Raw genomic sequence first — 26640 nt, forward strand, 5'->3', positions numbered from 1 at the left:
TTCAAACAAAAAATTATACATGTATAAAAAAAGAATAATTTATCCAACAAAATATATTTTCTTCATCCAAAATTTAGATCGTTGTGCTACATCCAAATATCTTTTTAAATTGTAAGAGAACTAAATAAAAAGAAATTCTGAAACTGGTTTGCTTGGCGTAGAAGCATAACTAGTCCATTACTATATTATTACTGCTACTTCTATTTCTATTTCTATTTCTATTTCTTTTTGTTTATATTTCTTACTTGTTTATTTTTCTGCGAGCATGCTTTCAATTAATGTTTCAATTATATTTATATCCAATTACTCCCCACGTCAGATTTATTCATATTCATATTTTGGATATTTACAAACGTTTTTGAAAATAATATAATACTTTCATATGAGATTTCATATGATAGAGACTTCATTCAACTTAAGTTGATTTGAATCGGGATTGTTTGGGAATATAATTATTTTTGCGGTTAGTTTTTAAAGTGTTTTTTATTTGAAAATATATCAAAATAATAATTTTTTTATTTTTTAAAAATTATTTTTGATATTAGTACATCAAAATAATCTAAAAACACCAAAAAATATTAATTTAAAATACAAAAATAAAATCAATTTATTTAAAAAAAAAATTTTGAAACATAAAAATAAACAAGGTTAGTAAAAAACAAATTTATATTAAGATAACCTTCTTTAAAACATTTTAATAGTGCTTTCACACGAGAATCCAAATAAAAAATCAGAGCACATGAAACCATCCTTTTGTTTTACTGTCAAGATTTATATTAGTTAATAAAAAATCCCAATGCAAATAAAAAAAAAAAACATATTGAGAATAATCCAAATGAAGCCTCTAGCAGTCCAGAACTTGCAACTCAGCAATGGTGATATGCAAAGACGACCAATCAAATACCTACCTGTAAGAAAAAAATAATCTTCGTCACAAGTATGGTTATCAAAAATCTCAATTAAACTATTAATTTTCTTATTCTTATTCTCACAAATAAAATCATGTTTTTTTTCCTCCAAATAAGGAATTTGTGTTTGTTAGAATAACTTATTTTGGAAATATTGATTTGTGGTCAAATAATTTAATGTGTTGTTTGGGTGTTAGTAGTCAAATTGATGATTAAAATGTCTTTAGTTTGTGTTGGTTTCTAAAAATTCATAAATGGAGTGAAAATAATAAATTTAAAAATTTATAGGAGTCCTAAGGATGTTGTTAAACCATCTAGAATCGTTTAAAGTTTGAGTGAAGATTACTTGAAAATACATTATTTTTTCTAAGATTTGATAAAATATTTAGGTTAGGTTATCGTAAATCATAAACTGTCTAATTATCTGGTCTCTAACAATAATCAATACAAACCTAATCATCAAATTGTTAGTATACATGCCATGTAGCTAATTAATTAGTTACACGTGACACTGACTTTATTCATGAAAATATATTTATTATTAATAAAGACTTTATTTATCTTTAATATACATTTAAGATTACTAGTCTAGAGTAAAGATAAAGTTCATAGAACAAAAATATCTTGCAAATGAAAATATAAAGTGGTTATAAATATAAGATTTCTATTGCATCAAAGGATTATTTTTAATTGTTTTATAATCGATGCTCTATTAAGTCTAAATAGTAATTAAAGTTGTTAAAACTCGTATATATTATGTTCTTTCATTTTAAAAAGAAAGTAGTTATTTTTATAAGTTAAGGTGTGAGGCATATTAAAAACTAATATATAGGTACTTGTTAGATGACAAGTCCACTAAATTAACATGTATAAAATTTTTATATAGAGAGATCATATGTGTATAGAAAGATTTACGTAATAATTATATAAGTTATCCTTAAACTTGAGATTATTAAGTTATCTTATTTACAAAATATTATGCTTTGATATTAACTATACATTGTCTTAACTAAAGGTAACAACAAGAAGTAGGTTTTGGATATAACATTAACTATATAAAGCTATTTAAGTAATTAAGAGATGATTCATTACCATAAGTAAATTAGAAAAAAAAATATTATATATGTTCTTGAATAGTATTAGTTATGAAATTATTATGTAAGATGGAATGAGATTTGGAAAGAGTTTCAAATTTTATTTAAATAATAAATGACTATAGTATTGAGAATAAATATGATTTGACAAAGTAGACACACTCCATGTTTAAATGTCTAAATCGGAATATTATTGATGAAATGATTATAATTATATTGAGAAATTGATCACTCAAAGGTTAAGTCAAACTACATTTGGCTTTCCTGATATTTGAGGGATCATGACACGTTACTTGGTAGTGCCTTTGATTTTCATATATAAATCAATTTGATTGTTAAATTGATAATAAATGAAATATTTAATTTATTTACTCTTATTTTATTTAGGATTATAATTTAAATTTGAGCTAACATGTTAGAAACCTAATACGTCATACACGTTAAGAAATTATTAGTTAGAAATAAAAATGAGATAATTAATCATATGGAAATTAATTGTTTTAGAAATTGAGGACTGTAATGTAATTTATATATGAGATTATAATTCTAGACCTTGAAAAATCAATTAGGCAATTGATTGCATAAATTTTTAAAAATATTATGAAATAATATATATGATATTATTTCAGGGGACAAAGTGATATTTTGTCATTTATAGGGTTATTGGAGTTTTTCTATAAATAAAATGTTATGTCTCATATTTTTCTGGTAACCTAGTAATATAAGATTTGATGTTATCAAATGCACTTGAAAAAAAAAAAAAAAAAAGAGCTACTTTTTCTTCAATGAACTTTCGTACTTAGCCTTCAAATAAAGGTCTAAAGAATACTAATTCCCTTATGCATCCTTAGCCATAATCTATATCTTGATGTCACACATACACACATATATAGATAGAAATGTACTTTTTTTTTTCCATATATCATATACCCCATGCTCATCCAATTAAATATAATTATTTGGCTAATGAATAACATGTAGTTTAAATAGGCTTAACATAGGACGTGAAGAGATCATGTTGATTTGTTATGTATGATCACATGTGTAATAACTCATTTTGTACCATTTACATTTTCAAAATTACATCAAATATCATAAAGTTTATTGATTATTGCACTTTCCCTTCCATATTTGAAAAAAAAAAAAACATTATACATATTATTGTTAATGTAGTTATCACACTTTTACATATCAAGTTAGGAACACCCGATCTCTGTCAATAAGAAAGTTTAAAAATATTACATGTTCGCTATTATATTGGTTTAATATCCAAAATGCCTTTGTAAGTGAAATATTACAAGTCTAACACCACCTTTGTCCTTTCTTTCCTCCCTCTCATTCTTCTTGGAAGCAAAATCACTTTCTTTCTCTATAAAAATGGTATTTATAAAGAAAATTAAGGTTGGATCAAGGTTCTAAAAGAAGAAACCCACCTATTGTTCTAGGTAACGTCGTGGAAAATATAACTCAAATCCATATATCCTAAAGGAACAACGAGTATTGAAATCCGGTCATTTTATTAGCATTATATGCGCTCACACCTTTATACTTCTTCTAAAATAAGATTGCATTAAAATCACCAATAATTAATAGATTAATATTGGAGGAGCTAAACAAAATATTCCACATGTTTGCTATAACTAAAGCCTTATATTCTACTTGTTTGATTGTTGTCATCGTAGGGACAATGTATTCTCCATCTCATTAGATAATTTATAGATTATTATTTAGGGGCTGAAAATTTTAAATTCCATTGCATTTATGCCCTCAATACATTATAATGGTATTAGAGCCTTTTTATGATTCTTTTCTTTTGAATCTATAAATATCTAGATCTAATTAGATTTATTTAATAGTTAAATAATTATGTTAATTTTTTGTTTTTAATAATAGAAAAGTGTTCTCAAAGTTTTTAGAAAGTAAAAGTTTAATTAATCTAAATTAAAACTCAAGGTTGTGATATGAAGAGTTTAAAGGTATGCCAAGGCTGTCAAAAGTTGTAATTGAGCTATGACACTAGGCCATACAATTGTTGCATGGACCATGAAATTTAGGCCATTATACAATCAATAAATGATTTGAAGTGTAACGACTTGGCTTTTTCAATGCCAAAATCGATGGAGATTTTTTTTTATATAAATCGTCAGGTTCTGGATGTTTTCACCATATCATTCTATAGATTTATAATTGCATTCTATTCATTAAGAAGGCACAATCCATGTAGGATAACGTAAATGAACATTCACATAAAACTGATTCTCAATACACATGCCCATAATATTATATTTTCATACTCATAGGTTTACATTACATCATATTGACATACTTATAAATTCACATTCTTGTTCTAGTCTCGTTATCATCACAAGTTCATACAAGAGTGCTGAACGACAAGTTACACAACTAGTACTTTCATTATCCTGGCCTCATGTAATTTCATAATATAACATCCTCATAAGAAGAATACCACATACGTATATTCATGCATGTCATATCTACATGTTTGCACATACAAATGTGTGTCCCATTTCAATTTCTCATTACAAGTCTTTACAAAAGGGGTTAGACAACTAATTGAAACTCATATCACCTGTAACATACGAATATAAATTCTTTTCAAAATATATAAGCCACGAAACGGATTTCCTTAAGCTCCATGTTGGTATGATGTCCCTGTTACAGCATAAGATAATTGCAAGCATTATAGGCAATTTAAGAAAACATAGTAAAACAATATTAACGTTACATTTCATTCATGTACCAAAAGAGCATAATTCTTTCATTTCTCCTTACTTATGTAAATGCCACCCTTAATAATTCATCAACTATTAAGGCTAATTACAATACTCAAACCCGATCATCCATCTCGAATACTGTTAACCAAACTAATGTTATTCTATATTTAAAGCATAACAATCGTATTTCTTTTATATACTTGGTATATACAGAACATAGTGCACATGAACGTATCAATTCTTGAAACTAACATCTCGGTCATCCTCTTAGAATGCCATTAGCCAAAGATAATCGTTTATCCATCCTAGTCATCCATTTACGATGTCATTAGCTGAAGCTAATCATTTATCCATCACAGTTATCCACTTAGGATGTCATTAGCCAAAGCTAATCCTTTATCATCCCGGTCATCCACTTAGGTTGCCATTAGGTGAAGCTACTTTTTTTGTTCATCCCGATCAACAATTTAGGATGCCATTAGCTGAAGCTATTCATTTATCATTCTCGGACATCCACTTTAGATGCCACTAGCCGAAGCTAATCATTTGTTCATCCCGGTCATCCATTTAGGATACCATTAGTCGAAGCTAATCATTTATTATTCTCGGTCATCCATTTAGGATGCCAATAGTCATAGCTAATCATTTATCAATCTTGGTCATCCACTTAGGTTGTCATTAGTCGAAGCTAATCATTTGTTCATCCCGATCATCCACTTAAGATGCCATTAGCTGAAGCTAATCATTTATCAATCCCAGTTATCCACTTAAGATACCATTAACTGTAGCTAATAATTAACCAATCAAACATTCCAGAGATAGTTTATGAAATCACTATAACATGATACTATATCCTTTGAAGAATTGTGAACATAATAGCTTTATTATTTTTAATGTGTTATCTTTTTTATTTCTTATTAATGTTATGTATATAGGTTTTTAACGAGGTGATGCAGAGGGTTAAATATGGGTTTTGTGTTTAAATCTGTTTATTTTGTGGGATGTAATATCTTTTGCTTTATATGTAATTTGTATTCTATGTAGATTTTAATAATGTATCCTAAAAATACTTGCTTTTGGTATTTATACATTTAGAAAGTATGAGTAAGGAACTGATATTAGTGAACTATTCGAAAAGAATACTTAGTAATTATAATCATGCATGTTTAAAAGATGGATGCATGTTAATGTAATAATTAGTTTAATATGAACCCTTTGAGTTTATATTTGTTTGTAGTTAATGTTTTATTTGTTGATGATGTAAGGTTGAGAAAGCACAATGAAGTATGGTTATGTGAAATATTGTATGATGAGATGGGATATGAACCAGGATGGTTGGATTGAAGTGGAAGATTTGAGTATTGTGATTGAATGAAGACTAGTCAATAACTTGGCAACAGAAAAAAAACAAAGGAAACTCTACCAAATTTTTTTTTTTTAAATCTCATAATCTTAGACATATTATTCAATACTTGACATTAGTAAAGAAATGTTTAATATTTCATGACATTATAATTTGAGGCTGTTACATTTTGGTATCAAAGTCACACGGTAAGAAGCCAAGGCTGAATCGTCACCAATGAGGGATGAGTGTTTAGTTGAGACAGGAGATAGAGGATTAGAGGGAGATCCTTTAGTAGATATAACATCTTTTGTACCAGCTTTGTCGGTGCAATTTGGACAAGGAGAGTCATTAGGACTTCGAGATGACCGGAGGATATTTGATGGAGATGGGCAGGGGACTCGGCCTCCACCATATCTAAATCCAACTTGTTTTGCATAGTTGATTCGTGTAGTGATGACAAAGATGTTGGGACCATTGAGTACTACCCCTAGGGATATTGTGATCATTTTAATTTGATGGGTAAATAATTTGAGGGAATTAGGTTGTGAAACATTTATGGAGAGGAGGATGCTGAGATAATTGGGTGATGGTTATGAAAAATAGAAAGGTCCATGGATCAAATAGCAGTATTAGCAGAGCTTTGAGTGGATTGTGCTACTCGGCTATTATTAAACAAAGCTCAGACATAATGGGATATTGTTAAAAAGAGATAGACTGTTGAGACGCTTAGATGGAGGGATTTCAGGATAGAGTTTAAGAACCAGTGTTATTCTCGTCAGCATCGAAAGATCAAGGAATATGAGGTTTTGGCTCTTACATAGGGAGATATGACAATATTGGAATATGAGAGGCAGTTTCAGGACCTCTTTATGTTTGCTTTTGTTTATTTGCTGACTAAACAACATTAGATCGAGAGACTTCGAGATTGACTCTGACAGGAGCTGAGGATGGGATTGGCTACTTTACAGTCTTCAACAATAAAAGATTTTATAGTGGCTACTCAGTCTCTAGAGATTGTGGTAGCTGCAGGGTAGCAGGAAGGTGATGAACAGGGTACTATAAGGAGAGAAAAGTGTAAAGAGCCTTCATCATTTATAGGAAAACCTTTTTTTCCAAAAAAAAAAAAAAGGAAAAGAAGGACATTTTGGTTAGTTCTGAAAGAAAGGAGGAAGTCTTGGATCAAGGGGTACATCGAGTATACCTGTGCAGAGCTCACAGGGAGGGCGGTCACGCCCACAAACTAGTTTACTAGGAGGAGTCGTAGAGGGCTTCAAGATGACTACTTATCTCTTGTGTGTGAGATGCGAGCGTAGACATCCTGGAGATTGTTCGGCTACATCTGACAGATGTTATATATGCAGAAAAGAACATAGATCGAGGGATTTTCCCTATCTAGATGCTGCATGTTATCATTGTGGAGAGCCTGAGCATCGTAGGAAAGAGTGTCCTTAGAGGGCTATGGGGCAAGCACAGAGACAAGGTTTTTCAGTACAGAGTCAGCTGTAGTCTGTGACCATGGACAGGCAAGGTAGACCTGCACAGTCTGGGAATAGTGTTGTTCAAGGCCGACCTTAAGTACAAAGAGGAGAGGCTTGAGGGAGAGTTTTTCATATTACCGAGGAAGATATGCGAGCTACCATTGATGTTGTTGCCGATACTTTACTATTAGAATCTCAACATGTATATACATTGATTGATCCTGGTGCTACCCATTTCTTTGTAGCTAGAAAATGGGAAGATAAATTGAAAGTGCAACCTAGGAATTTATAGTGCGATCACTGACACGACCAAAAGATTGATGTCTTCTCCCATGTGTAGGAGCGTCGAAGTAATAAATAACCTGACAAGATCGGGGTCGAACCACAGGGAGGTTACTTGTATAAACTACAAATAAAAAAATAGATAATAACAGAAAAAGAGTTGAAGAGAGCTTTGAGATGTGTTATTGATATGAGGATTCAACAATGATAAAAAAAAAAAATGTCAAGGTTAGAGAATCCACTAATGATATTTCAAACAAGTATAGTATAAACTCTTTTACTCAACTGGAAACCACACACCAAGGACGTTCCAATTTGATGATTTGTCATTAATAACTCATTATAAATTGTTATGATCATATTAATTATCTTATTTAAGTAACACCAAAATTTTAAATATTGTTAGGAATTCATGATATTAACTTATGTTAACAACAAATCAAATTCCTTTCATAGCACATGTGTAGGTTATACCATACGGTTGGGCTATGGAAGCGCCAAGCATTTGTTATACCAAGTGTTACATAACACGAATCTAGATTAACCAGTTATGTCCCAATGACTGAACAGTATTTCAGTTTGGACTGAATCAACATCTCTTTTCTAAGCTTAGCCTTCTTTTTGTCTTCTCAATTTCAGTAGTTAAACTCATCAATCAATCCATTGATTTATGTGATATGCATGTATTTAAGATGAACATTTACCATAAATTAAAGGTATCTTATATTATTAGATATGTTATTATAAAACATGCTCTAGCTAAGGAGTTATTGATATTTCAAGTGCAAAATGATGATATAAAACTTTGATAAAAATGCATTTTTAAGTACTAATTAATCACCTACCCATCTCACCATTGCAGATTACTAGTACATGCACAACACTAATGTTATCATGACGCTTACCTTATATTAGAAATTTTCGGCACTTACTTTATCTCATGAATTGATAATGCAATGCCTATATAAACAACTTGTTTTACAGGTTGCCCATGCAGTATATGTAGTTATTTTCCATTATTACTCTTGCATAATATATTTACCACTCCACTCTAGGCAATTTCATCTAATCTAAAGTATATAAATACCTAGGATGACCATGTAACAACACATAGGTTATAATACAATAACACATACAAGAATCGCAACATACTAATAAAATTAATTTTAAGAAAGAAGAAATATAGCAAAGAAAAAGTGTGTGATTGGAGTTAATTTCTAAGCCTTCCTCTATTAAAATATCCTTTGGCATATAGTACATAATAGAATTAACAAAAAAATAACAAGAGTTATGTGATCTGTGGCATGATCCAATAATTACTAAACCACGTTGCTGCCCACCTTGCAGTAATGCAACCACTACATGTTCCTGTAGCTTAATTTGTGGCATGATCCCACGTTCTTATACATATCTCCTAGGCATGATCTTCTAGCCACGTTTTTGTGCATATCATTCTCGCCTACTTAGGAATCCTTGTCCTTAAGGATGAAAGAAGGATAAGACTTGGTGAAACACCACTTATTCTCTTAGGTCGCATCTTCTACAGGAGCTCCTTTCCACTTGAATAGAATTTTATATTTAGGCCGATAATTTCCATTCTGAACAACACGGCGATCTAAGATAGCTTTAGGCTCTAGAATGAAAGTAGAGGTATTTGAAACCAGGAGGAGCTGGGTTGAGGATGGAGTAACTAGCTCATGATGCCGCCACAACAAACTGACATGAAACATATTATGAATTTGGGAACTTAGGAGCAACAATAATTTATAAGCCACTAGACCGACTCTTCCAATAACTAATAAGGACAAAAAAAACATAGAGATAGTTTTTGAGATGCGCAGAATGCCATAGAAGACTGTCTGTAAGGCTATAATTTTAAATACACATAACCCCCCATATTGAATGAGATGTCACGTCGGTGTTGATCTGCCTGACACTTCATGCAATTTTGAGCCAATAGGAGATTATGTCATAATTCCTTTAAAATGGCATTGCGATCACGTAAGCACTTATCCATTACTTGGATGCAAGAAGTACCTGGAACATACATCAACAAAGTTGGGGGTGGAGTTCTATAAATAGCTTCAAAGGGGGTCGTTTTGGTGGAGAAGTGAGTAGAGGTGTTGTAACTGTATTTTGCCCATGGGATCCATTCAAACCACTTTCTGTGCTGGTTGCCAGCAAAGTAGCTCCAAGGTTCGGTTCATAAAGTTAATTTAGCCATCAGACTGGGGATGATAGTTTGAGCTCATGCATAGTTAAATGCCTTGTAATTGGAATAAGGCCTACCAAAAAGAATTTAGAAACACCCTATCATGATCACTAACAATGGATGTTAGAATTCTATGCCAACGAACCATGTTGGTGACAAAAGCCTTAGCCATAATTGCAATAGTAAAAAGGTGTTTTAATGCAGCGAAATGAGCATACTTTGTCAAATGATCAACAACAACCATGATAACAAAATACCCATTGGAAGATGGCAGGCCTTCAATAAAATCCATCGAAATAATAGTCCATATTTTTGTATAAATTGGTAAAGGTTAAAGTAAGCCTGTTGATTTCATGCAGTCATTTTTTAATCTTTGGCAAACATCACATTTTTTTAAGTACTCCTTGACCATCCCACACATTCTAAACTAGAGAAAACTCTGCTTAATACGGGAAAGAGTTTTATGATATCCAAAATAGCCACCAATCAGAGAGGAATGACTATAGGCCTTATTTGGAATGAAGAGTGAAACAGGATTCAAGTAAACCTTGCCTTTCTTAAACCACACACCATCTCATAGGTGCGGTGATTGATTGAGTGGAAGACCTGTTTTTGTAGTATATTTTCATAAAAAGGATACTTGTGGACCTTCTTTTGAAGCAAGGACCACCAATCTATCAAGGGTAATGAAATGAATAAGAACTAAAATTCAACTACACGGGATAAGGAATCTGCACCTTAATATATTTAATTTTGTAATCGTAACCAAACAACTTTGGCCCCTATTATATCTATGCAGGAGTAATAATTCGTTGTTCCAACAAATACTTAAGACTCTTTTGGTCTGTGCGAACAGTAAATGATCTACCCAGCAAGTAGGGAAGCCATTTCTTAATAGCTTTGACAATGGCCAACATCTCTTTCTTGTAGGTGGACAATGCCAATGCTGACCCTTTTAATACTTCATTGAAATATGCCATTGGTTGATTATTCTAGGTAAGAATTGCACCAAGATCGATTCCACTTGCATCACATTCCACCACAAAGTGTTGGGAGAAGCCTGGAATTGCACCTTTCTTTGAGTTGTTTGAAGGCCCTTTCTACTGCCTTTGTCCAATAAAAGCCATCTTTGTTCAAAAGTTGTGTTAGAGGGGCTGTTATACCTTCAAAATGACAGATAAAATTCCGATAATATCCAACTAAACTGAGGAAGCCATGCATTCCTTTTACTATTTTTGGTTTTGGTCAATCCAACATAATTTGTATTTTTATTGGATCAACTGATACATCTTGTTCAAAGATTTGATGCCCTAAGCAATCCACTTGTAAAATGTTGAAATGACATTTTTCTTCTTTTGCAAATAAAGAGTTAGTGGACAAGATGTGTAGTACAATTTGCAAATATATAAGGTGGTCTTTCCATGATTTTGAATGCGCAAGGATATCATAAAAAAACACCAAGATAAACTTTCGAAGATGAGGACAGAAGAGCTCGTTCATGAGGCTTTGAAATGTTGCTAGCGTATTGGTGAGGCCAAATGACATCACTACAAACTTGTAATGACTTTCGTGAGTGTGAAAAGCTATTTTAGGAATGTTTTCCTCTCGTACTCTTATTTAATGGTAACCCGACCACAAATCCAATTTGGAGTAAATTTTTTATCCATGGAGCTCATCTAATAATTCATCAATCACAAGAATATGATACTTATCTTTGATTGTGATATCATTCAAAGCACGATAATCTACACAAAATCTCCAGGCTCTAGGGAAAAAGAATGGACTATTGCTTGGCCTTATCAATCTAGTCTACAACAACTCTTGCACCATTCTTTAAATCTTGATTTTTTGATAATATAGATATCTTAAGGCCTGACACTTATTGGTCCAGTTTGTGACTGTAGTGGAATCTGGTGGTCATGTGTTTGTTAAGGTGGTAAACCAGTAGGGGCTGCAAATACTAAAGAATATTTAGCCAAGAGTGAGCTTATTTCAAGCGAGTAAGAAGGTGACTAGGTATTGCTTTCAATTGGTATTATTTGAAGAACAATCCAATGCCTTGTAATCCATAGAGCTCCTTATCAGACAAGATTGTGATGCTCATTAGTCTAATTTTATAAAAAGTATGAAAGACGCCTTCTTCTTTGAAAGACATGGTTAACTGTTTATAATCCATCTCTATAGGACCAAGAGTTTCCAGCCATTACACTTGTGAAAACCCACTAAATTATAATCTGAGTAAAATAAATAAAATACTGAATAGATTAAATAAAAGGATTTTAGGTATTGAAATTGGATACAATAGAATAAAATATAAGATGCTATGGTGTGAATTAAGTAAAAAGAAGAGTTGAGTGACAAAAAATAGAAATGAGAAGAAATGGGGGCCAATGTGTAAATAGGTAAAAGTTAGATTATAAATACTTCATTTTTTTTTCTCTTTAGCTGTGAGCTTGAAACAAAGAGAGGGGGAAGAATTATGTGATTTTTCTACTTAAATTCTTATTGATTGCACTAATTAAAGTGAGTAATTATAGTGATTAGCTTAATTAAACGTTGATTTTAATGTGGTGAGTGCATTGGAGGAAGGATTTCAAGCTAGGGTTTGAAGAGAGAGAAGAAGAAAACTTGATTTTCTTGCATTCTTTCCTTAAATCCTTATCAAAGTAAGGTAAATAACATGCTCCAAATGATTAATTCCTTTAATTTTATGTTTGATGAAGGATTATGCAAAATTATGATTATGTGAAGTTGTGGATTTATGTTATAATTTATAGAAATAATGCAAATTATGTTTGAACTATGTTAGAAAGCATGAATTATGATTGGGTAAGTGTTTAATTTTAAATAAAAGAAACAAAAATTAATTTTCCCCATTTTAATTGAATATTTATCCAAAAGAGGAATAATTTAGGGGATTTGAGGTTAAATACAATTGCTTGGAAATTATGGGAAGATGAAAGTTTATAAGTGTTATTATATGAATAGAGTAAGAATTTTTCAAAGAGAAAATAAAAATCTTCACTACCTTCCCTAGGTTGTTTTTGGCCAAATGGAGAAGAAAAATTAGAGAATGAAGTTTAAATGATATTATTGAGGAGTTTTACTAAATTGAAGACAATTGATGTTCATGGGTTAAATTGAATAGGGAATTTTGTTATAAAATAAGTAAATGATTCAAAAAGAGGGGTTTTATCCTCCTTGAATTAAAAGTCAATTAAACTTAATTAAGGGTGTTGGATTTAATCAAATAATATGTAATGGGTATTAGAATTTTACCGGTTCAAATGAATGAATAATAACAAAGTAAATTTTGTTGGTACAGGGGAGGCTGTAGGACCTAATCAACAACAAGGGACCTCTTCACGCACACAGACACGGGGTAGGTGTTCGACACCTTGGAGTAATTAATTAGTTTTTATTTTATTTTATTTTTTATTATAGAAGGATTTTATAGATTGTAAACTCTAGTGCTGGTTAATGGAAATAATATCCTGGTGAATGGGCAAACCTTGAAAAATTATTTCCTGGTTACTCGAAATAATACCCTAGTGAATGGGCAGTTACTAGAAATAATGTACTAATGAATGGGCAAGCCTTGAAGATCATTTCCTGATTTCTGGAATTTATGCCTGGTTGAATGGCCATGTTAAGAAAATTAATTTACAAATTTATGGGATAATCACTCGATGTAAAACTTTGAAGTTAAATATGCTGGTTTGTGGGAGACACTTTTGATATTTTTATTTTAATAGATTTATCCTTATGTCTAGAAGAGAGTTTATGAAATTAGAAATTTCAAAAAAGAAAATAAGACAATTAATTCTATGATATTAAAGTCACTTTCATGTATAGGAATAATTCATCCTTAATCAATTACTTATTGAAATGTACAATTGTTTTACTCATGTTTATTGCGATTAGGTACATCGCACCCTCGATCTGGAAAGTAAATGCTTGGATAAATAATTTTGTTATGTAATTAATGTAATTGGAAAAAAAAACTAATATTTTGTTGTAATATATTTCTATATCTAAAATTGTAATGTTTAACTTATTATCTTGTGTATGATGTAATTTATAATGTTATTATTATTAAATTGAATTATGGTTGGTTGTATGTATATTTGAGCACAAACACTTACAAAAAAAAGAAGAAGGAGACAATGCATGTTAAGCATTTATTAGTTTTATTATAGTGTCCTATAAAGAATAGAATTAAGATATTGAAATATGTTTGAGTTTTTGTTGTCCAAATGATGGGAAGAATATTGTGATTGTTGTTACAAGTTGAGAAATGATTGAGTCGATAACTTGGTATCTAAAAAATACAAAGAAAACTCTGCCGAAATTTCAAGAGAATATATATATATATATATATATATATATATATATATATATATATATATATATATATATATATATATTGAGTCTACAAGTTGAAACTGTTACAACACTCCTAACACTAATTGGCATGCTGTAACAGGTAAGATGTGGAAATCAACGGTGATTGGATATCCTTCTATATTGATTGTGAGTGCCCAACATTGTCCAACACAGTCTATCTTCTCTCGGTTAGCCACCATAACTTGAAATTTCTTTTCCTGGTTTACTAACAACTCAAACTTAGAAACAATAACTTCATTAATAAAATAATGAGTGCTGCCACCATCTATTAGCAACATTACCTTCTTGTTCTTCAACTGGCCTATGACACACACAGTTTATGGATAGTCGGTTCCTCTTATGGTGTGGAAAGAAATCTCAAGTATAACTTCATTCTCCACTGATTTGAGTTGGCCATTTTTAGTGTCCTCACTACATATTATAGGAGAATCCCAAATCATAAACAATTGTGGCCGTTAGTAACAGTGTCCTGGAATAAACTTTTCATCGCAATAGTAGCATAAGCCCTTCTCTCTTCGCTCTCGTGCCTCTTGATTAGTAATTCTGCGAAAAGATGCTGGTGGGGTGTTGGAATTAGTATTTATTCTTTGACCTTGTGGTAGCCCCAACACTCCAGCCGTGGGGTTGGTTGATGCCTTTACTATCATTAAGGATGGTACTGAGGTTGGTACCGACCGTATTGGGAGAAAGACTCTCTTGTGCTACTATTTCCTTTCCCCAATCAATCTCGCCACTCCAATGGCATCTGCCAAGGTATGGGGTTGTTTGATTTTAACATCCAAACGAATCTCATCTTGAAGTTCTGTAATAAAACAACCAATTAAAAAAAATTCTGGCAAGCCATCAACTTGATGTGAGAGTCTCTCAAAAGCCTCTTGATATGCTGCCACTATTGTGTTTTGTTTAAGACTAGTCAAGGCTTCTGATGGGTCCTCATAGTCTGTTAGACTGAATCATTGTTGTATATCCTTGGTAAACTTATCTCATGTTAGTGGTCCACGGAACTTGGTCAACCACCTATGCCACTGTAAGCAATGCCCTCTAGATGGAAAGAGGCTAGTTGAACCTGTTGGTTTGGCACAATATTTTGAAATTCAAAATATTGTTCTGCCTTGTAAATCCATCAAGTTGGATCTTCTCCATTAAATTTTGGAAAGAATAACTTGAGATTGTGGTGTTGATGGTTATTAATAGGGTGAGGGTGAGTTGGTTGTTAGTGTGAAGACTCTTCATTAGCAAAGGGGTTAATTTCAGGAGAGTTAGTGTTGAGGTTATGGGTAGTACGAAAAGCTTGAAGGTCTATCAATATCACTTGTAAGGTAGCATTAACCTAATCAAAGCTCGACTCGTTTCAAACTAGGGTTTCATTGATTTCATTGCGAAACTTCGCGTTTGATTTGCCAGAAATATCTATGGTCGAAACCAAGAAAACCAAGAATAACCTAGCTTTAATACCACTGATATAATTAATTTTAAGGAACAAATTTTAAGGAAAAGAAATATAACAGGGAAGAAGAAGTTTGTGAGTAGAGTTAATTTTTAAGCCTTCCTCTATTAAAATATCATTTGGCATTTATAGCCACACACTTCATAACATAATTAACAAACAAAAAAAATCCTCCAAAATCCATTGCACAAATAGTAAAAGATACCAAAATTTAAATTTAATGTTTTTCCAAATTGTATCTGGTACCGAGTTATATGAGGCAATGGTCTGAAAATTATTAATATATACCATGTATAAAATGGGACCTGACTAGTTTGTAACTTGCGGATATATATATATACACCTTCTCCTTTTCTAACCCCTTAATTAATATAATAATATTCAAGAAATTAATGAGATGCAAGAAAATTACAAAACGGTCACATCACAATGGTTGTTAAGATTCAAACAAACTGGCGGGGTCCATGTAGTGGTCTTTAGAAGCTGCTAAAGTTTCTTGGTGGAAATTTCCATGTAATTATCGAGAAGGAAAATAAATAAATAAATAAAGAGACGAAGAGAAACAAGAGCCACAATTTCTTCGTCATCTTTTTCCATTAGTGCGTGGACCATGTACTCTTTTTCTCAGTGAAATCTTCACCAACCGTCGTGTTGCAGGCTGCTTGGAAAGATACTTTGTCCTCTTTTTCCGTCAATATTTGGAGTTGACCGGAAACTTCCCAGGAAATTGGTTTCGGAAGTCAAGAAAGTAGGTGGTGATCTCGAAGAACCCTCCCCACAGTAAACTGGCTCTGAGAATATATTTATTTTAAATTAATGCGAACACGAACCGTCCACAATCCGTGAAGGGCCGGCAAAAGAATCCAATTTGGATGAGTACTGCGACTGTTAGTTACCACCGGTAGCAGCTTTGATCGGCAAGTACAGATCCATGAAGGGCCCGTCATCTTGGTGAAAGAACAGATATCATAAAGATGGAGTCCGCTCGATATGATTTTTCTAGTTTTCCCTCGTCTTTTCCCATTATCAACTTGGATAATATGACTAGATATTAATAAATAAGAATTATAAGATAGAATTGGTAATTGTAAATTCTGCAAATTATTTTACCTTAGATTTTAACTTTTAAATTAAAAAAAATTGTTAACAAAAGCTTTTGATTCTATGATTCTAACTTATACTTCATAAAAAAAAAAAAAAAAGTTGTTGTGAATCAGCTTTTGCCAAACATGCTTCTTAAGTTGACATTTTAGCAATTACAGTATTCATTATAACTATGTAATAAGAGAGGACGGTCCACTTTCTATTATAAGATAAAATCGCATGGACAATCCACTAAAAAGTAAATGATACTACGCTTGGAACCTAACTAACTTTGATCTGATTGGCCCTAGCAAGGCATTACTAGTAAGATTCTTCAAGTAAATTCCGAGTCATTTATGAAGTGAAAGCAGTACTTAAGCTAGATTCTTACATAAATGATAGAATAGACAGCAAATATATCCACACTACAACAACCAAGTACCTGTCCCATTTGCTTTCTGTCTTCCTTATATATTCCCTTGTTAGTTCCCATCATTTCTCATTCCATTCTCTTCTCTTCTGTTCTACAATAATGGCATCATCACCCACCTCTCTGGTGTTCAAAGTTCACAGACGTGAACCAGAGCTTATCAAGCCTTCCAAGCCCACCCCTCATGAGTTCAAGCTATTATCTGACATCGATGATCAAGAAGGTCTTCGATTCCACATTCCAGTTATGCAATTTTATCGCAACAATCCCTCTATGCAAGGGAAAGATCCCGTCAAAATTATTAGAGAGGCACTTGCCAAAACATTAGTGTTCTACTACCCGTTTGCTGGTAGACTCAGGGAAGGGCCTGACCGCAAGCTCATGGTGGAATGTACCGGTGAGGGTATCTTGTTCATAGAAGCTGATGCTGATGTTACACTTGAGCAATTCGGCGATGCGCTTCAACCACCTTTCCCCTGCTTGGAGGAGCTCCTCTTTGATGTCCCTGGGTCTGGCGGGGTGTTGAACTGCCCTTTGTTGCTTATTCAGGTTATTGATTTCCTTGCTATGAGTTTCCACACCTTCATATGCACAATTTGTGATCACGCTAAAAGCATCTACAATGCGAAACGCATAGGTGGATGTATAACTGGTGTCTAACATATATATTAATGTACAAATATTTGGCAGGTGACGCGCCTCAAGTGTGGTGGTTTTCTGTTTGCCCTCCGCCTGAACCATACCATGAGTGATGCCGCAGGCCTAGTCCAATTCATGGCAGCAGTGGGTGAGATGGCACGGGGAGCCAATGCGCCCTCCGTCCCAGCTGTGTGGGAAAGACAAGTTCTCAATGCTAGTAACCCTCCACGAGTTACATGCACACACCGTGAGTACGAGGAGGTAGCTGACACCAAGGGTACCATTATTCCACTTGATGATATGGCTCATCGTTCCTTCTTCTTTGGCCCTTCAGAAATGTCTGCTCTTCGAAAATTTGTCCCGCCTCACCTTAGCCATTGTTCTTCTTTCGAAATTCTAACAGCATGTCTTTGGAAATGTCGGACCATTGCCCTCCAACCAGATCCCACGGAGGAGATGCGCATAATATGCATTGTCAATGCTCGTGATAAATTTAACCCTCCATTGCCAAGAGGATACTATGGTAATGGCTTTGCTTTTCCGGTAGCAGTGGCAACTGCAGGAGAACTCTCAAAAAATCCATTTGGATACGCCTTAGAATTGGTGAGAAAGGCCAAGGCTGACGTGACTGAGGAATACATGCGATCAGTATCATCTTTGATGGTGATGAAGGGGAGGCCTCACTTTACAGTGGTAAGGGCATACCTGGTATCGGACCTGAGACGTGCAGGATTCGAAGAGGTAGATTTTGGATGGGGTAATGCTATATACGGTGGCGCTGCCAAGGGTGGGGTTGGCGCCATCCCTGGAGTTGCAAGTTTTTATATCCCATTTACAAACAAGAACGGAGAAAATGGGGTTGTGGTCCCATTTTGCTTGCCGGCTCCTGCCATGGAAAGATTTGTCAAGGAGCTTGACGGCATGTTGAAGGTCGACCAGCCAGTTAGCGCGCAAACTAAGTCCAAATTTATTGTATCTTCCCTATAAGTTGATTTGCTTACCCTTTCTTTCCAGAAGCTAAAATGTCAGTCTTCGCTACATGTGTAATAAGGTTAAAATGGTGCGAGTGAGAGTGCTGATGAAAAGGCCAGAAAAAATAAGGTTAAAATGGTGGTGATGAACATGTTTATGTGTTTGTTTGAAATTCTCTTCAAAAGATTTCTGTCAATTTAGCAAGTGCTTCGACTATGAATCATTATATATATATATATATATATATTACTTGTTTATACCATTCTGAGATAATTAACATGCATGATGATGATTTAGATGCAACCTTACTGTTTGATCAAATTAATAAGAACTGAACAAAAACAAATTTAAAAGCGAAGGGGAATGATACAAAAACATATCTTTTTTATATTTTGTTGATTATTTCTTCCTTTCTTCATCTAATTTTATGAGATTTCGATTGTATTAATAGAAAAAGGAGCAACAATCTTCTAAAAGAGATCGTTTTGTAGGTCCCCTTGAATTTCTATTATTGTTCACTTTGACCACTGAGATTCTTTTCAGTCCTTTATGATCTTTCCATGATTTTGTGCACTCGAATATTTTTCAACAATCGGGTGCGCATGAACTTTTGGATCTTTACCATTCATAGGTTTGAGCTGCCAGGCCTATCAACGCTTGGCTTCATATACATATAAATATTGATTGATTTTATTTTATTTTATATAAACTGACTAATACCCTCTTTCTCATTTATTTTTATTATTTTTACTTTGTACTTTTTATGTTTAACTTTTAGTTGATACCTTCTCTTCAGTTTTTTTTAAGAAAAATATTTAGTTTATCTTTTTCTTAAAGAGTAATTAATCTTTTTTATTGCTTTGTGAATTGTATAATGCTTCAAAAGTATTATTGTAATTTATCTTTATATTTTTCATGTTATATTTTTTTAAAAATAAATTATATTTACATGATGTATTTATGAAAAAATTATTTATTCTTGATAACCAGCTTTAAGATAAAATAAATAAAAAAATAAAAATGACAATTAGAATTAAATATTTGCATATGGGTTAAATTTTTTTACTAGAGAAATTAACTTTTTACTTTTATATTTAATTATAATTAATATTTTTTTAATTTATCAACTGATATATTTTATTAATTTATTTTATTTGACATTGACAAATCTTTTTGTTTCTCGATTAAAAGAAACATTGTAGTATAAACTAAAAAAAAAGGTGATTTTTCTATTCATTATTATTCACACAAACTCATTGTCACTATAGATTTCAACAATAAGTTTTTTTTTTTTTTTAAAAAATCAATATAATCATCAAACTTTTATTTTACATAATTGAGCTTAAATTATCACATAGTTGCATATTTCTTTTTGGAAGGGAGAGTTAAGTTGAAAAATAAAGCACTAAAGTGAAAAGACAAGCAAAATAGAAGGCGATTTTGAAATTTGTTTGAAAAGTTCATTTTAGTCCTTCATCTCTTTTAGCTATTAAGTAATTAGTCCCTCTAATTTTTTTTTTAAAAAATACTTTTCAATATAATTAGTTAACAACTAGTTATGTGACCGGTGTTCTATTGCGATTCATATATTTTTATTTTCTATTAAAAAAATTGTATATACTATTTTTTTCGATGCATTTTTGTAGCTAAAAATATTTTTCAAATACAAATAAAAAAGTTTATGCATACATGTAATAAAAAAAATCGAGAACTATGTGTGCTAATAAATTAAAAAAATCATTAACGCTAACTAAAAATAAAGCTAAAACAATAGAGAGACAAATGTTGATGAAAATATTTAATCTTGCAAGATGAGACATTTACCTAGTTGTATTTGTTAAATCTTGTTAATCACATAAGATTTTATCCAATCAAATAATAATATAAATAGACACACACACTAAATTATTCAAATAAAATAAAAGAAAAAAAAATATTATGTAAGGCTACACATATTGGAAAAATTATATAAATTTTTTTTCTTCTTTTTATTTTAAAAAATAAAGTTCAACTATATATATATATATATATATATATATATATATATATATATATATATATCAATCAAACAAATCAATTCAAAAATTAAACAAAATTTTTTAAAAAAATCTATATCTACAAAATATTAAATAAGAAGATTTTAAAACTATCACAAATGAGTGATATTAATTGAAATATAAATTTAAAAATTATTTAAAAAAAAAGACATCTTAAAAAAAGGTATCAATAAAAAAAGAAAAATTTAAAAAAAATAATATCGCTAATATTATGACTGAACTTGTCAAACCTTTGATCTGGGTCATGGACTCAAATAGATTAAATATTTTTTTCTCTTAAATTCATTTTGCCTAATTTTTCCAAAAATCCAACCACTATGTTGGCTGAAAAATTTGGCTAGAAGGTTCTTTGACTCAAAAATTCATTTTTAAACCTTTTCTTTATCTAAAACCTACAGAAAACACCCTAGGAGTTATGATAAACTAATCCATGGCCTTTAAAAACACAAAATTAACCCAAAACCAAAAATATTCTCGAGCTCAGATTTGTTTCTCCTCTCTCAAGCAAATCATTTTGATGGCCTAAATTGACATTAACGATATTTTTTTTTCTCTATGCTAGAATTTGGTGATCTCTCTCCTCTCTCAATCCAAGAGTTAAAAAAATAATAAAAATAAACTTTTATATCAAAATAAAAATAATAAAATATTGAGGTTTCGATCATTTATAGTTTCTAATGTACTAGGACCAAATCAAATTTTTGTATTAACTTTGAAACCATTACCCATTTATGGCGCCTCACTAGCAGATTTAACAATTTTATTGATGAGAATTTCCATTGGTATTTGCACTCAAAGTTCATCGGTAAGTATTTTATCGACGGGCTCAGGGACAAAAATAATTTGTTGACAAAACTCTCATTGATAATTTTTGGTTTGTCGATGAGTTCATCAATAGTAAATTTACTGATGGATTTATGAAAAAAGCATGCTAAAAAATTTACTGTATAACTGACAGAATATCATATGCAATTTCATCAGTGTTTTTATTTCTCCATCAGTATATCTATTTGTAAATATGACATATCACTGATGACATACCATCTGTAATTCCATCGAAGAGTTAACAGTAGTAGTGACATTTGTAGTAATTTTTTTCCAACTCTCTGTAATATACCTAATTTGGATTGAGATTTGAATGGGTTGAAGGATCATCCTTGTATCTCTCATTCAAATGGCTCTTATATATATCCTGAAAAGAAAAAATGAATTCATCAAATTGAAGGAAATTATAACTTAATAAAAAAAATAGTTGAAAACCAACATACCACAAAGTGCTGAGCTCGGCTATCGATGAATTGCTACATCTTTTTTTGGTGGTTATCACTCTAAACATAAGTTTCAACAAAAAGTTCTATCTGGCTTGGCTCACGTCCAAGCACCATAACTTGCAAGATAAAAATGTTGTGAGTTAAATATATTTATATAAAAAAATAACAAATAAAAAATAGAAGTAATAAAAAAAATCCTACCATTCACTTTGCATCCGAAAGAAACAGAATAGAGCCGATGGTATGTTTGGTAACAGAACCATGAACATGCCTATGTCGGTTCTCTATACCAAACTATGATCGTTGAGTGAAACACATAGGCGTCACATGCTGAATATAGTCCACCAATACAGCCTCTGAGATATATGACAGTCTGAAATCCTTCCAAACCGCCATGTCATTCTAGGCTTCCAGCTCGCTTTCTCTCACATGTTTTTTTTGCTTTCTTTTACACATTATACCAAAAATCATGAAACCTATATGTTACCAATAAATTTTTTGTTAGTAAATAAAAAATGAAATTTTAATATTTGGAATAAAAAAATTATCTTGATTTCGATCCTACCTGGTTGCAGCATGATTCTCCCAAACCTTCCTTGCAATATTATCATGAGCTCTCTCCCATTCAAATTTTTCCTTACAATAAAAATTTATAAAAACAAAATTCAATAATTTAAATAAACCAACCAAATTCACATAATAAAAAAAATACCTATGTTGATACTGATCTTAAACTTTGAAAACAATGCATCAACCTACAATTTCCATTCAGGATGTTTGAAAACCTAAAATTACATTCATTAAATAAAATTATTTTTTAAAAAATTTACTAAACATGTCATAGTGAAAGTAGGAAAATCATTATTACATTGAAAGGTTGTACTTGTGGGTAAATAGATCTTGCTATAAAAGGACCCCCCCTCGACGTTATGAAATCGCACTCAATGACCCTGCGTCATGAGTTGATGTATGTGCCTCAGATGCCTGTTCTTGATCAGCACCTAATGACTCATGGCCGCCAGCATTGCTGCTAGAAGAACCAACAACGATTCTGTCCTCACAACATGCAATAGATTTTCCTGTGGCATCTTCACAAATTAACAGGAAAAAAATTAAATGATTTCCATTTTTTTTTTAAATCAACAGCACCTCTCCTATATGGGGGGCTACCAAAAAAATTTAAACCTGCAAATATACAATAAATATACCACAAATCGGTTGATTTTATTCAATTTTTTCCAACAAATTAGAGTAATTCAATTTTGCTAAAAAATGTCATTTTTTAAGTGGTAATATATTTAATCCTAAATTTAGAAAAACCCAACCTAAATTAACAAAAAATAAAAATAATAATTAAAATTAATCTTACACATATAATTGAAATTGAAAAATAAAATTGGAAAAATGACTAAAATTATTAAAAATAATGAAAAACAATTATTTTAATAACAAATATAATTCAACACAAAATTGAACAAAAATAATGCAAAATAATAATAATAATAATAAAGAAGTCAAAGAAATGAAAAATTCTTACCTTTAAGGCGTATTTAGTATCGGTAGAGAATTAAAAAAAAAACAAAATAAATGTAAAAGGGATTGTTAAAAAAAAACCCACAAATAGAAAAATAAGGAGAAAAATGAAGTAACAACTCAGGTCATGAAAAAAATAAGATTGAAGGAGAAGAGAGAAAAAGAGAGAGGGGATTAAAGAAAAAGAATGAAGAAGATGAAGCCCTGTTTGTTGTGGTCATGCTCTTTTATATTAGGTTTTATCAATGGAATTCCCGACAAAGTAGTAAATATTAATATCTTTAAATTTTTTATTGGTGATGCCATTTGTAAAGTCAAAGTAAAACTTTCAATTCACATAAATTTTTTTAGAAACCCCTTCAAATATTACTGGTGGCTTTTTATTTCATCGATAAAAGAGTCAATAGTTAAAAAAACATTAATTACCAGTGCCATGCAATTCTCATTTTGTCAAGGAACAAGTACCATGATCAGAAAAAGACATTAATTGTTAGTGCATTGGAATTCTCATTTCATCGGGATTACATTAGTAAAAAAAAAAAAAAAAGCATTAGTTATCATCGTCTTAGGAAGTGAAGAGTGCCTTAAAAAGTGAACAATTCTCATCGCCACTGAAATATACTGATGGAAACATTCTATCGGTATATCCATGTGTAATTAACACAATGAATAATACCAAGGAGAAAGGAAACAATTCTCATCACCACTGCAATATACCGACAAAATTTTTTTGTTAGTATATTCATGTGTAATTAATACCATGAACAACTCCAGGGAGAAGGGGAACAATTTCCATCATCATTTGAATATATTAACGAAAACATTCCACTAGTATATCAACGTGTAATTAACACCATGAACAATGTTACGGAGAAGAGGAACAATTCTCATTGCCACTGGAATATACCAACTAATACATTCCATCGGTATTTTCATCGATGTAAAATAATGTCTGATGCTAGATTGTATCTATATTCCTTATCTATCAATCCTGCAAATACTTAAATTCACAATTGCATGCACAACACAATATCACTTGTTCACATCACAATAATAAAATAAATATTTTCTTGTCATTCAATAATATATTAACATTATTGTCAGTACATTGAAGTGAATTTTGTTCATAAATATTACATTATATTTGATGGTATTACAAATTCGTGTTGTGCAATTTATTCAAAATTGTTTTCTTCTTATCAATTGACTCACTTTCATCTACATCACAATCTTCTATGTTGATTTCATCAATATTATCATCTTCATCAACTTGTGGATGTCCGTTGGAGCTCAAAACATTATTCAATTTCTTAATGTCAACATCAACAAAAATATTATCGGTGATGTGAAAATTTGAATTTTCTTTGAAGTCATTAGATGGAGGAACTTGATATGAATCAATTAACTCATCAAGTTGAAATACATTATCTTCAATAGTTAAATCATCATTCACATCCTGAACAACTTCGACACGACTTTTAGGTTTGGTATTCACTATGGATAACCAATCAACTCTTGAACTATCTTTTCTAAAAAAATGAGTGTATGTGTAATAAACTTGTTGGCATTATTTGATAAAAATAAAGACATCGTTAATGTTACTGGGTCTAGCCTTTAAATTAATTTTGACTAAATCATGATAGGGATTTACTCCTATTTTTTTGTCAATGGTGTCATACCAATAACATTTGAATAAGAAAACTATATTATGTTTGCTATAATATTGTAGTGCAATTACCTATTGTAACTTCTTATAGTAATCAACTTCAAACTCATTAGAAGTCGATCCCTTAACATAAACTCCAATATTATATATCTTTCTACCATTCTCATATCCTTCAGTATAAAATACATATTCATTGACGAAATTCTCGTTGTAGCACTTCACCTTTCTTTCAAGACCCAGATTTAGTAAGGAAAAAGTGACAACCATAAATAATTAACGAGAAATGTGTAATGAAATTAAGTATCCCGCGAGATAAGAATAATTAAATAGTACTTACATTTGTTTTGAACCATGTGAAAAATTATTCATCTTGTAATCGAAAGTTTTGGGATTCAGTTAGTTGTGAATCTTGGGACAATAAATATTGATAATGCTACCTACAAGGTAGTTTTTGTTAGTCAGGCTTTGTTTTATATTTTAGTTTAAGTTCATATTTATCCTTTATAGTAATAATTTAAGTTTCTTAATTAAGTACAACTAGATCATAAAAAACCAAGTTTGCTCAACAAAATTAAAGATAAAAATTATTCACCAAGGAAAAGTGTGGTCTATTTTAGGTTTGATAGCTTCCTAAGTTAAATTGATGCTATAAAGAACAATTAAAGCCTTTTTCCTCATGGACTTTTGTTGCGTAAAAATTGACAATGTAGTGTTTGTTGATTCTTAAACAAATATGCATTTTTCCTCATGGAACTTGAAAAGGTAAATGTGGTGTTGAAAGAGTTTCAAGATAATTGTCATCCTAAGCTCCTTGATTCCATCGTACCATAGATTTTGAGCTACATTTAAGCTCATTTTTACTCTTTACATATGATAAGGAAGATAAATGTGGTCCTAGTTTACTAGATTATTAATAGTGTTTATTCCTTTCCATCCCCCTCGGTTATTTATTATTCATGATCACAATCCTAAAATGTTTGTAGGTCTTCTTCACGTGTCTCCTCACACTACAATATTTAAGTCGGTTGAGTCTTTTGCATGTAAATTTTATAATTTGCATGTTGATATCATAAAAAAAAAT

The 26640-nt window shown here is 31.4% G+C and overlaps 1 protein-coding gene across 1 annotated transcript; it reads left to right on the forward strand.

Moving 5' to 3' along the window:
* Positions 1 to 17471: 17471 nt before the first annotated feature.
* On the forward strand, positions 17472 to 19228 carry LOC118027786 (benzyl alcohol O-benzoyltransferase). The gene is made up of 2 exons (XM_035031275.2): positions 17472 to 17970; positions 18112 to 19228. Exons 1-2 carry the CDS (start codon positions 17524 to 17526, stop codon positions 19045 to 19047), a joined length of 1383 nt encoding a protein of 460 aa, XP_034887166.1. The 5' UTR covers positions 17472 to 17523; the 3' UTR covers positions 19048 to 19228.
* Positions 19229 to 26640: the final 7412 nt, after the last annotated feature.

The sequence above is a fragment of the Populus alba genome, chromosome 19 (genome assembly GCF_005239225.2).
Source record: "Populus alba chromosome 19, ASM523922v2, whole genome shotgun sequence".
Lineage (NCBI taxonomy): Eukaryota > Viridiplantae > Streptophyta > Magnoliopsida > Malpighiales > Salicaceae > Populus > Populus alba.

Bases quoted from the DNA above. Each gene is read 5' to 3' on its own strand.
- LOC118027786 (XM_035031275.2), top strand. From the start codon at position 17,524: ATGGCATCATCACCCACCTCTCTGGTGTTCAAAGTTCACAGACGTGAA. The intron at 17,971-18,111 runs GTTATTGATTTC...AATATTTGGCAG, and splicing joins GCCCTTTGTTGCTTATTCAG to GTGACGCGCCTCAAGTGTGG.